Raw genomic sequence first — 13,052 nt, 5'->3', positions numbered from 1 at the left:
TTGTTGCATTTGCTTTTTGGTTCTTGGTCATGAACTCTTTGCCTAAGCCAATGTCTAGAAAGGTTTTTCCACTGTTACATTCTAGAATTTTTATGGTTTCAGGTCTTAGATTTAAGTATTTGATCCATCTTGAGTTGATTTTTGTATAAGGTGAAAGATAAGGATCCAGTTTTATTCATCTACATTTGGCTTGCCAATTATCCCAGCACCATTTGGTGAATAGGGTGTCCTTTCCCCATTTTATGCTTTTGTTTGCTTCGTCAAACATAAGTGTAAGTATTTGGGTTTATTTCTGGATTCTCTATTCTGTTCCACTGGTCTTTGTGCTATTTTTATACCAGTACCATGCTGTTTTGATGACTATGGCCTTATAGTATATTTTGAAGTCAGGTAATGTGATGCCTCCACATTTGTTCTTTTTGCTTAGTCTTGTTTTGGCTATGCAGACTTTTTTGGTTCCATATGAATTTTAGGATTGTTTTTTCTAGTTCTATGAAGAATGATGGTGGTATTTTGGTGGGAATTGCATTGAATCTGTGGGTTGCTTTTGGCAGTATGGTCATTTTCACAGTATTGATTCTACCCATCCATGAGCATGTGATGTGTTTCCATTTGTGTCATCTATGATTTCTTTCAGCAGTGTTTTGTAGTTTTCCTTGTAGAGGTCTTTCACCTCCTTAATTAGGTATATTTCTGAGTATATATATATTTTGCAGCTATTATAAAAGGGGTTGAGTTATTGATTTGATTCTCACCTTGGTCGCTGTTGGTGTATAGCAGAGCTACTGATTTGTTTACATTAATTTTGTATCCTGAAACTTTGCTAAATTCATTCATTAGTTCTAGCAACTTTTTGGAGGAGTCTTTAGGGTTTTCTAGGTATATGATTACATCATCAGCAAACAGCGACAGTGTGACTTCTCTTTATTGATTTGGATGCCCTTTATTTCTTTCTCTTGTCTGATTGCTCTGGCGAGGACTTCCAATACTATGTTGAATAAAAGTGGGCATCCTTGTCTTGTTGCAGTTCTCGGGAAATGCTTTCAACTTTTTCCCATTCGGTACAGACGGTTTTCATTACCTTAAGGTATGTCCCTTCTGTGCCGATTTTGCTGAGGGTTTTAATCATAAAGGGATGCTGGATTTTGTCAAATGTTTTTTGTGTGTCTGTTGAGATGATCATGTGATTTTTTGTTTTTAATTCTATGTGGTGTATCTCATTAATGTCTTGTGTATGTTAAACCACCCCAGTATGAAACCCGTTTGATCATGGTGGACTATCTTTTTGATATGCTGTTGGATTTGGTTAGCTCGTATTTTGTTAAGAATTTTTGCATCTATATTCATCAAACATGTTGATCTATAGTTTTCTCTTTTTTGTTATGTCCTTTCCTGGTTTTGATATTAGAGTGCTACTGGCTTCACAGAATGATTTAGGGAGGATTCCATCTTTCTCTATCTTGTGAAATAATGTTGATAGGATTGATACCAGTTCTTAGAACATCTGATAGGATTCATTTGTGAATCCATCTGATTCTGGGCTTATTTTTGTTGGCAGTTTTTTAAATTACCATTTCAATCTCACTGCTTGTTATTGGTCTGTTCAGAGTTGCTCTTTCTTCCTGGTTTAATCTAGAAGGGTGGTATAATTCCAGGAATTTATCCATCTCTTCTAGGTTTTCTAGCTTGAGTGTGTAAAGGTGTTCACAGTAGCCTTGAGTGATCTTTTGTATTTCTGTGGTATTGGTTGTATTATCTCCTGTTTCATTTCTAATTGAGCTTATTTGGATCTTCTTGGTTAATTTTGTTAATAGTCTATCAGTTTTATTTATCTTTTCAAAGAACCAGCTTTTTGTTTATCTTTTGTATTTTTTTGTTTCAATTTCATTCATTTCTGCTCTGATCTTTATTTCTTTTTTCTGCTATGTTTGGGTTTGGTTTGTTCTGGTTTTTCCAGTCCTTGAGGTGTGACCTTAGATTGTCTATTTGTGCTTTTTCAGACTTTTTGATGTAGTCATTTAATGCTATGAACTTTCCTCTTAGCACTGCCTTTGCTGTATACCAGAGGTTTTGATAGGTTGTGCTACTATTTTCATTCAGTTCAAATAATTTTTTAACTTCCATCGTGATTTCATTCTTGACCCAGTGATCGTTCAGGAGCAGGTTATTTAATTTCCATGTGTTTGTATGTTTTGAGGGTTCCTTTTGGAATTGAGTTCCAATTTTATTCTACTGGGGTTTGAGAGAGTACTTGATATAATTTCAGTTTTCTTAAATTTATTGAGACTTGTGGCGTATGATATGATCTATCTTGGAGAATGTTCCATATGCTGATGAATAGAATGTATATTCTGCAGTTGTTGGGTCGAATGTTCTGTAAATAGCCCTTTAGTCCATTTGTTCTAAGTTACAGTTTAAATCCATTGTTTCTTTGTTGATGTTCTGTCTTATTACCTATCTATTGCTGACAGTGGAATACTGAAGTTCCCCGCTATTATTGTGTTGCCGTCTATCTCATTTCTTAGCTCTAATAGTAATTGCTTTATAAATTTGGGAGCTCTGGCATTAGGTGCATATATATATTTTTTATATATATATATAAAAAATTGCGATATTTTCCTGTTGGGCAAGTCCTTTTATCATTACATAATGTCTGTCTTTGTCTTTTTTAAACTGCTGTTTCTTTAAAGTTTGTTCTGTCTGATATAAGAACAGCTACTCCTCTGTAAGACAGGCCTGCACCTGTAATCCCAGCTACTAAGGAGGCTGAGGCACAAGAATCACTTGAACCTGGGAGGTGGAGGTTGCAGTGAGCCAAGATTGCGCCATTGCACTCCAGTCTGGGCGACAGAGTGAGACTCCCGTCTCAAACAAAAGAAAACAAACAAAAAGAATAGCTACTCCTGCTCACTTTGGTGTCCCTTTGCATGGAATATCTTTTCCCAGCCCTTTACCATAAGTTTATGTTAATCCTATTTCTTAAGTGAGTCTCTTCAAAACAGCAGATACTTGCTTGGTGACTTCTTACCCATTCTGCCATTCTGTATCTTTTAAATGGAGCATTTAGGCCATTTGCATTCAACATTAGTATTGAGATGTGAGGTACTATTCTATTCATTGTGCTATTTGTTGCCTGAATACCTTGGTTTTTATTTATTTACTTATTGTGTTTTTGTTTGATAGGTCCTGTGAGATTTCTGCTTTAAGAAGGTTCTATTTTGGTGTATTTCAAGAATTTGTTTCAATATGTAGAGCTCCTTTTAGCATTTCTTGTAGTGCTGGGTTTGTAGTGGCGAATTTTCTCAGCATTTATTTGTCTGAAAAAGACTGTATCTCTCCTTCATTTATGAAGCTTAGTTTTGCTGTACACAAAATTCTTGGCTGATGATTCTTTTGTTTAAGGAGGCTGAAGGTAGGGCCTCAATTTCTTCTAGCTTGTAGGGTTTCTGCTGAGGAATCTGCTGTTAATCTGACATGTTTTCCTTTATGAGTTACCTGGTGCTTTTCCCTCACAGCTCTTAAGATTCTTTCCTTCGTCTTGACTTTAGATAACCTGATAACTATGTGCCTAGGTGATGATCTTTTTGCAGTGAATTTCTCAGGTGTTCTTTGGGCTTCTTGTATGCAGACGTCTAGCTCTTTAGCAAGGCTGGGTAAGTTCTCTTTGATTATTCCCTCAAATATGTCTTTCAAACTTTTAGATTTCTCTTCTTCCTCAGGAAAACTAATTATTCTTAGGTTTGGTTGTTTAATATAATCCCAAACTTCTTGGAGGCTTTGTTCATTCTTTTAAATTCTTTTTTGTCTTTGATTGGGTTAATCCAAAAATCTGATGTTCAAGTTCTGAAGTTCTTTCTTCTGGTTGTTCAGTTCTATTGCTGAGACTTTCCAATATATTTTTCATTTCTCTAAGTGTGTTCTTCATTTCCAGAAATTATGATTGTTTTCTGTTTTTGCTATTTATTTCACTGAAGATTTTTCCCTTCATATCCTGTGTCTTTTTTTATTTAATTAAGTTGGAGTTCACCTTTCTCTGATGTCTCCTTGAGTACCTTAATAACTGACCTTCTGAATTCTTTTTCTGGCAATTCAGGGATTTCTTTTTGGTTTGGATCAATTGCTGATGAGCTAGTGTGATCCTCTGGGGTGTTAAAGAACCTTGTTTTGAAATATTACCAGAATTGTTTTACTGGTTCCTTTTCATTTGGGTAGACTATGGTAGAGGGAAGATCTGGGGCTCAAGGGCTGCTCTTCAGATTCTTTTGTCCCATGGGGTCCTCTCTTGATATAGTGCTCTCCCCCTTCCCCTATGTGTGTGGCTTCCTGAGAGCCATACTGCAGTAACTGTTATTTCTCTTCTGTATCTAGCCACCCAGCAGAGTTACTGGGCTCTGGGCTGGTACTGGGTAGTGCGTGCACAGAGTCCTTTGATGTCTCAGGTCTCTCAGCCATGGATGCCAGCACCTGCTCTGATGAAGGTGGCAGGGGAGTGAAATGGATGCACTCTGTAAGGGTCCTTAGTTGTTGTTTTGTTTATTGCACTAGTTTTGTGTTGGTCTTCTGCGAGAGGTGGCACTTTAAAGAGAGCATTAGCTGCAGTAGTATAGGGAGGATCAGGTGGTGGGCAGGACCCTGGAGCTCCCAAGAGATTATGTCCTTTGTCTTAGGCTACCAGAGTGGGTAAAAAAAGACCATTAGTTGGGGGCGGGCTAGGCGTGTCTGAGCTCAGACACTCTCCTTGGGCGGGTCTTGCTATGGCTGCTGTTGGGAATGGGGGTGTGGTTCTCAGGCCAATGGGGTTATGTTCCTTAGGGGATTATGGTGGCTCTGCTGTGTCATGCAAGTCACCAGGAAAGTGGGGGAAAGCCAGCAGTTACAGGCCTCACCCAGCTCCCATGTAGCCCAAAGGGCTGGTCTTACTCCCTCTGTCCCCGCCAACAGCACCCGAGTTTGTTTCTAGGCAGTGGATGTGCAGGGTTGAGAACTTGCCCCAGGCTACCAGCCTCCCCGCTAAGGAAGCAAACAGGGCTTTCAGATTTCACATCTCCTAGCTGCCACGGTTTCTGTGCCATGTCTGCACTCCTGCTTCACCCCCTCAGCCGAGTTCTGTCCAGGAAACTTTGTGTTTGGTCAAAATTGTTACAAAGTTCAGCTAGAAGGTTCCTTCTCCCTGTGGTCTTTTCCCAGTTTCTCTGGTAGGCCTCTCCAAGGATCTCTGTGAGACAAAATCAGAAGTGGCTTCCTTGGGGACTAAGAGAGCCCACAGGGCTCTTTCTGCTGCTTCTTTCTACCCCTGTGTTTCAGTTGGCTAGAGTGTTCTCTATACAAGCTGTGTCCATGGCAAGCTGCTCTGAGCAGACATCCACCAAGTGGACATAGAACATGCCAAAAAGGTGCTGTGAGGCCAGAGATGATTTTAAAGTAGACTTCTCATAAAAGCAATTGCAGCATATTTAGCCCTTGTGCATATTCTGCTTGCTAAAATAACAGCTCTGCTACCAGCACAGAATAATCCCTTTGTTGCCAGAAGAGATTTGGCCTCCACAAGACACATTCAGTAGCTGACATCCTTCTGGCCTATGGGCTGTGATTGGTAGAAGATAACTGTCTCTGGGGAATAGTGTTTTCCGGCATCCTGGTACCAGGCACTTGATTATCAAACGTGTTGGTCATACTTACAGGACATTGATGATTTTCAATAGAGGTCCCCCCCACCCCCCGCCCACATTGCTATTTGGTATTTTATGAGAAAGGTATTCACTTAGTAATATATTAGTTCTGTTAAATGAATTCAGAAAATACTATGTTCTTATCACCGGAGTTGGCTGGACATCTCGAAAGTGGCCGTCGCACTTTCTAGAAATAGGTGTCCTGTCATGTAGTACATTATCTTACCCATCCTTGGTACAGCTTTTCTCCCACTAGAGTCCTAAGGCACATTGGCCTAATCATACTTCTCCCTCTCCGAAATCTGAGCAATTGGGAGCTCTTAGTCATTTATACAGTGGGTGCCTTTTCAGGCTACTGACTTTCAGTTCTGTAGGTAAGAACCACTTAGCTAGGAAAAGAAAGTGGGCAATGTGAAGAACGGAGCCAGTGGAAAATGTTGTCCCAGCTTATGCTTAATACCAGTTCCACTTCCTTGGAGTTCTGAAAGCCTACATTTTAGATTAACTAAAACCTTACAGAAGAAAAGGGCAGAAAGACAGTGCCAAACAACGTAATGAAATTCAAGGCTGTTTGGAAAAAATGCAGCCTAAAATGATTCCAGTGTAGAAGCTTCCACAGCTTATGTGCTACGCATACTAAACAGTCTTTTAGAAGCATGTGCTTTGCTCTTTGAAAGGAACGCTCAACAGTGTTGGGTGACTGGGAGCTGTTTATAGCAGCTTGTCCCTGGTGCTTCAGTCTGTGTGGGTGTTGTTAAACAGGATGAAAGGCCTGTGACGATCCAAGACACTTGGAGGCTGATCCACAGAGGACTGGGACACACCACGAGAATCTCCCAGAGTGTCATTACAGTGGAAGACTTTGAGACGATTGATGCAGGATATTACATTTGCACTGCTCAGAATCTTCAAGGACAGACCACAGTAGCTACCACTGTTGAGTTTTCCTGACTTGGAAAAGGAAGTGTAATGAACTTCTGGAAAGCCCATTTGTGTACACAGTCAGCTTTGGGGTTCCTTTTATCAGTGCTTTGCCAGAGGCTGGTGTCAAGCACCAAACCGCAACCCCAGCGTCTTGTGAGTCCGACCCAGACATCCAAACTAAAAGGAAGTCATCCAGTCTATTCACAGAAGTGTTAACTTTTCTAACAGAAAGCATGATTTTGATTGCTTACCTACATATGTGTTCCTAGTTTTTATACATGTGTAAACAATTTTATATAATCATTTCTATTAAATGAGCAAGTTTTTGTAAAAAATAAAAAGTGGGATAAGTGTTTTTTAAAATACATCCAGAAAGACTTGGTGGTGGTGATATGTGGGTCAATACCAAGTATTCTCTTTTAAATCACCACAATATATTAGAATTTTAAAATGTACTAGATACAGTTCAACTACTTACCCACAAGCAACAACTCCAGATTCAGATGCTTAGAAATGTCATTTTGTCTTAGGAGCAACTTTAAGAAATGTGAGTTAATTTATGAAGGTATTGAAAAAAATCATGCACACTTCATTTTTTTAAACTGCTGCACTCAAAGGTATAATTGTAGATTATTCTATAACTAGAACATGTTTTTAGAAGTTTAGCTTTCAATATGAAGTAGATGCATAGATTAAGAACATTCAACTTTGTTTAGACATTTTTTACCATATTTAAAAATATTTACCAAGTTTGTCCAATTTTCTTATACAGCAGAAATTGTTACAACCAGCCAAAATTTATTTCTCAAACAAACACAGATAGCTTTGAATTTAGAGAAGAAGAGCTTAGCTCTAACTCTAGCTCTGTGAGCCCATGACCAATTCTGTGGTTGCAGTGGAAATTCCTGGGAAATAAACTAAGAGGAGATACGATCTTTACTGTGCTGTCACAGGGCTGTAACAATGAAGAATTTGAAGAATGAAGTAGGTCAGAGGATGCAATTCTTGAGTATTCCAGCATTATTTATTTGATCAAAGTAAAATACACTTCCCATCACTACAAACTGAGCACAACTAGTTGTCTACACATCCATATTTTTGACGTGCCAACATTTTGCATTCTACGTGAAACATTTGGTTTAAACACAATCTTAAAAATTCTGTTTTGTTTCCCATCTTCTCTCCTGTTCTCTCCCATCCTCTGAAGACATTTTATATTAACTGCTATGAGATTTATTTCCCAGTCACAGAGAACGGCAGGGAACAACACAAGATTTACCATGCCTAAGGGATGAATGGCAAACCCAACTTTGGCTAATGTCATTGAGAACAACTTGGAAGGGTGAGCAGACATATCCCACGAAGTGGCTGTGAACCTACATTTCCATTTATCAGAAGCAAACATAGAAGGTTACATACATGATAAACTATTGGAAGTTAGTTAAAGACTTAAGACACACAACCACTAATTTAAAAGAACATGCAACATGAGAATCAACTTGCTATGTAGTGTACATGTAAATGACCCAAATATCCACCTCTAGTATCCTGAATCTCTTCTTACTACAGCAGTTATTTGTACAGCCACTGAATGTAGATTAGTAAATACTGACATCACGATGTTGACACATGCAGGGAGTGGGAGATAAAGCAACAGTTCTTCCTTCTACCTTTTCCAAAATCTCAGGATTAGGGGAGGTAATAAGTAAGTTTTGGAAAGAAACTGAAATGCAACTTGGAGGAGAGTTGGACAAGCCACATTCTCCATTTGTCAGCGGGCCATTCTGCTACTTTCCCAAAGACAGAGGGACTTCTCAAAGGGTATCTGAAAAATGAGCGTAATCCTGCCAGACTGTTTTCTTCTATCAAATACTGCATCATCGGTAAGCACTGAATCCTACCTTTCTTAATTATACTAGCCAATGACTTCCTTTTTCTCGTTCTTTAGTCTAAGAAAGATTTCCCAAAATTTGTAATATCAAATCCAGGCTTTAGTTTATTTGGAAAGTGGTTTCAGCACCTGGAAGATGAGCTGGCTCTGGAAAATCATATTCCTTTATCCTTGTCCCAGAGAAAAGTAGGCAGGAGGTAGAAGGTTTGCTTTTGTGGCTCTGGATGGTGGAGAAAGGTAAAAGGAAAATGAGAATATTGGGAGAGAAGAAGACAGGTTAAATCTGCAAGGATAGATCAAAGGTAAAAATAAGGCGGAAAAACCCATTGGTACTGCCCTTTTTCTTTATACAGTTTGTTTTTTTATAGAAAAATTAGGGTTTTACATTTACACACAGCCTGAGAAAATGAATAACAGAATAGTGTTTGTTAGGCTCACATGGGTAAGTAAAAAATCGACAGAAAAATGTAGTTTCAACATGGCTGAACACTGAAAAACTGCCAAGAAGTTACCCCCAAAAGATTCAGAGAATGTATAGACAGGGACAAGTCAAAGCTCTTCCTGTTACACCCTCTCCCTACCCTGTTACAGGGCTGAGCAGAGTTGGTGGTAGATGATCATAATTCAAGCAACTATTGCTTTTTCTTCTATGGCTTTGGCTGAAATGTATATGCCGATTATTATTTGATTAGTACATATCCAGATATATTCAGATTTTGACATTTAATACACAGCAAAGGAAGCTGCATCAGACACATGACACTCTGTGGCATCCATTTCATTCACACCCCCCTACCCCCACAGTCAGACTGAAAACTCACAAGAAGGTGTCTGTGGTGAAGAACATTACAAAGGTTATAAATCTTTATCTTAACAGGGCCCTGAGAGTTTTTCCCCCTATGCTTAGGTGAAAAAGGCAATGAACAAGACGCTCTCGTTCTTTAAGTGCTTTGTGCAACAACATCCGTGTCGATGCCGAAATCTGTTTTTGGAGGAATCTTTTGGAAGGAGGCAAAAGTCTTCCTCCAGAGTTCCAGTCTCAGAAGCTGCTGATTCCGGCGGCGGTGACGCTCCAGTTATCCTACGGTGATCACACATGTGCTGATATACCTCTGTGCCCATGTTCCTCCTTGGGGTCAGTCCTGCAGACCTGTATCAAAATGCTTTCAGAGAGTCTGTGGACTTGGGGAGGTGTCATCTGGGTGAAATGCTGGGGCTGGGGAAAGAGCCCGAATTCCTTGGTGACTGGAAAGGGATGGCGGAGGACGTGGGGGATCTCTTGGGGCTACACAGGTCCCCATTGTGCAACTTCCACAGAAGCTCCTCGTTTTCCATAGAGAGTCGCTTGTTGACTTTTGACTCCTTCTCCAGCGACTCTTGCAGAACGGCCTGCTCTGTGGAAAGTTGCCTTGAAGAAAAAAGCCAGAAACCATGTAGATCTATGTAAAAAAAAACTTGAAAATTTTTTCTTAGCATCTGAAACTTTAAAAAGTCCAAAATTATTCCTTTGGGATAAGAGAGAATCCTGCAGAAGGTCACAGGTGTTTGGCTGGCTAACAAACCCAAATACAGGCCAGGCGTGGTGGCTCACGCCTGTAAATCCTGGCACCTTGGGAGGCCAAGGTGGGTGGATAACTTGAGGCCAGGAGTTTGAGACCAACTTGGGCAACATGGCAAAACTCCATCTCTATTAAAAATACAAAAATTAGCCAAGCATGGTGACATGTGCCTGTAGTCCCAGCTGCTCAGGAGGCTGAGGTGGGAGGATTGCTTGAGCCCAGGAGGTGGAGGCTGCAGTAAGCTAAGATCGTACCACTGTACTCCAGCCTGGGCAACAGAGTGAGACCTCATCTCAAAAAATAATAATAACAACTACTTTTTGGGCAATTTCATAGTAGGCTGAGCGCCACTTTTGCAAATACTCGACATGTTTTATGACTGTCTTATGTTGGGGGCTGTTTTCTATTTGGTTTTGTGTTGCTCTTTGTCTGAAAGCATTCTCACAGGCAGCCAGAGGCAGCCAGAGGCCGTGGGAGCAGGCTTGCTGGCCTGGGTCTCAGTGTACAGTTCAGGCCGCTTTGGTAAAAGCATGAACTACTACATTCGTATTTTCCAGAGAGAAATCAATGCCCTTTTAACCATCTGCTTCCATCATATTTCCAGGAGGTGCAGGGGTAGCGTGTGTCCAGAAACTACACTGGATGTGCAAGGGAGCGGGGAGCTCGGGAGAAACAGCACTGTTTTATTTTTACCTTGAAATTGCCATGTGCTTGTCCATCCGAGCTTTTAATTCTTCATTCTCCTGCTGGAATCGCTTCAATTTGTCAACCAATGCTGTGTTGTTGTCCACCTTGGCATAAACAAGAATTCCAACATTTATACAATATTTAAAAAAAACCCTTCATTTCTTAAGGCACCTCACGACACAAGCACACTTTGGAGATTTAATTAAGGAAAATGCAATACCATATTAAAATAGTTATACACTAACATGCTGAAAAAGATTTTAAAACAGCAAAACAGAACAGCTGGGTATTTTTAAAACATGTATGCCAGGCCACTTAAATATTGACACAAGTGGGTAAGAGATTTGTTCCAGGTCACATTGTTTTGGAATTCTCTAAGAATTGGTGACTCTTTCTGTTTCAATGTGAAATAAACCCTGCAAACACACTGCCCACACTTATCAAAGCTTATGTATCTTCTTATGGTGAATTTTGCTGGAGAAAAAAAAAAAAAAGATTCCCAAATCTGATGAAAACTCATAGGCCAACAATTCACAGTCCCTGGCAATGTTTACTATGGACTTGAACTCAATTTCATGGTAATTTTTCAGCATTTGCCTCTGAGTGGCCACACAAAGCTGCAATTGACAGAGCTCTTAGCATCCCATCAAAGAAGTAACAGGCCACCAGTCTCCTCAGGTCAGCTGAAGATAGGTCTGTTCTCTTGCTGGCCTGTGCAGGCTGAACTTTCAAGGCAAACAAAACTGATCAGCGGAGAGATGAAAGGGTAAGATGCCTGAGGACTTTTAATGACTTAACATGATGAAGACCTGATTCCATCCCCCACTCACTTTCTAAAGGTAAGGCTTTATGAAGAGGCGATATTATAGCTCTGTCAGAATCAAGTGTAAGTCCTTGTCCTTGCAGCAGGACTAACGCGCTTTGAGTACGTTGCTTAGTTTGGAGCTCGATTGTTCTTAAGACATCCTGTTATCCAGAAGCAGCTCAGGACAAGCCGTTTGGGTTAAATCACTTGCCAGAAAAGGAGTCTCCGTTCAGTAATTATCAAGGATTCCCAGATAAAACAATGTGCAAAAAAACCTGGAATTCGAGATTGGGAGGTATTGTCCTTTAAATATTATTTCGTCCTAGGTAAACTAGTCCTGATAATGTCACAGAGCTGATGATGGGCAGGCAGGTTTCATAGGAAAGCTGTCTTTCTTAGAAAACTTCCTGTGCTTCTAAGTCTCTTAATTTCATCAGAGGCCTGTAATTTACAAATATGAAGGGAACAGTGGGTTTCCCTCTCATTGGATCAACTTATTCTTCCACATACACAATGCAAGGCTGACGGATATTATCAGGATACCTCTGGGGCATAGCAAGAAACAAATAGTACATCAACAAAAATTAAATGTGTTGGTAAGTTCACAGCAAAGTCTGATTTATTGCACATGATTTTTTGAAAGTTTTGATGCATGAATGGCATATGGAGCAGTCCTACTAACAGGATCATCTGAGTCATACCTGACTACCAGATTAGGAGATACCAGACTCAGTCGAACAGGACGACCTTTGGCAGGAACTGGTATGTATGCTAGGTTGGGCCCATTAACAACCATGAGTTCCTTTGCTTCCTTTACAAAAATTTCCTGATAATTCAAAATGCTGGTATATCCACATAGGGGTTTGGCTGTTATCTCCCTCAACAGAAGTCATAGTCCCCAGAAGAAAACCGAACCCCAAACCAACACAAACCAAACAGCAGAGAGGTCCCCCGTGTCCCCTACTGTCCAGGGCTGGGTTGGGATTGAATGAGGCACTTGTAGAAGCCTGAGTCACTCATCGCTGTGGGGAGAAGAGGCCAGTAGCATGCGGCAGCTGGACCGTCAACGGCAAGGCACCGCGAGGGCGGGGATCACTTAAGCTACCTTGCCAAGCTCTGCCAACTTGTTTACAGTCCTGGCTGGCAGCAGCTGTATTTCAGGGCCGGGCCAAGACTGACGCTGAACACCGAACATGCCACTCACACTAACATCGCTCTCTGTTCTAGACACTGCAAACTGAATGTTATTCATATTTTTGGTAACACCTGCTACTTGTCCAAATGGATGAATCTTATTATAGCACATTTTTTTTTTTGAGACGGAGTCTTGCTATGTCGCCCAGGCTAGAATGCAGTGGCGCCATCTCACCTCAATGGAACCTCCACCTCCCCAGTAGTTGGGATTACAGGCACCCACCACCACACCCAGCTAATTTTTATATTTCAAGTAGAGACGGTTTCACCATGTCGGCCAGGCTGGTCTCGAACTCCTGACCTAAACTGACCCACCCGCCTCA

The 13,052-nt window shown here is 40.6% G+C and overlaps 2 protein-coding genes across 10 annotated transcripts in view; one reads left to right on the top strand and one right to left on the bottom strand.

Moving 5' to 3' along the window:
- Positions 1–6,948, top strand: part of PDGFRL (platelet derived growth factor receptor like) — a 65,870-nt gene extending 58,922 nt beyond the window's left edge. For both annotated transcript variants that reach the window (XM_032162393.2, XM_058442863.1), the window contains exon 6: positions 6,432–6,948. In XM_032162393.2, the coding sequence (XP_032018284.1) occupies positions 6,432–6,620 (189 nt within the window). In that variant the 3' untranslated portion in view covers positions 6,621–6,948. The remainder of the gene's footprint in view (positions 1–6,431) is intronic.
- A 647-nt stretch (positions 6,949–7,595) lies between these two features.
- The window catches only part of MTUS1 (microtubule associated scaffold protein 1), a 158,739-nt gene continuing 153,282 nt past the window's right edge, over positions 7,596–13,052 (bottom strand). For all 8 annotated transcript variants that reach the window (XM_032162387.2, XM_058442159.1, XM_032162386.2 and 5 more), the window contains 2 exons: positions 10,737–10,834; positions 7,596–9,892 (listed from right to left, as the gene is read on the bottom strand). In XM_032162387.2, the coding sequence (XP_032018278.1) occupies positions 9,679–9,892; positions 10,737–10,834 (312 nt within the window). In that variant the 3' untranslated portion in view covers positions 7,596–9,678. The remainder of the gene's footprint in view (positions 9,893–10,736; positions 10,835–13,052) is intronic.

Source organism: Hylobates moloch, unplaced genomic scaffold, assembly GCF_009828535.3.
Source record: "Hylobates moloch isolate HMO894 unplaced genomic scaffold, HMol_V3 SCAFFOLD_8, whole genome shotgun sequence".
NCBI classification, from domain to species: domain Eukaryota; kingdom Metazoa; phylum Chordata; class Mammalia; order Primates; family Hylobatidae; genus Hylobates; species Hylobates moloch.
Note: the sequence above shows the minus strand (reverse complement) of the source record. Positions and strands in the feature narration are given on the sequence as shown.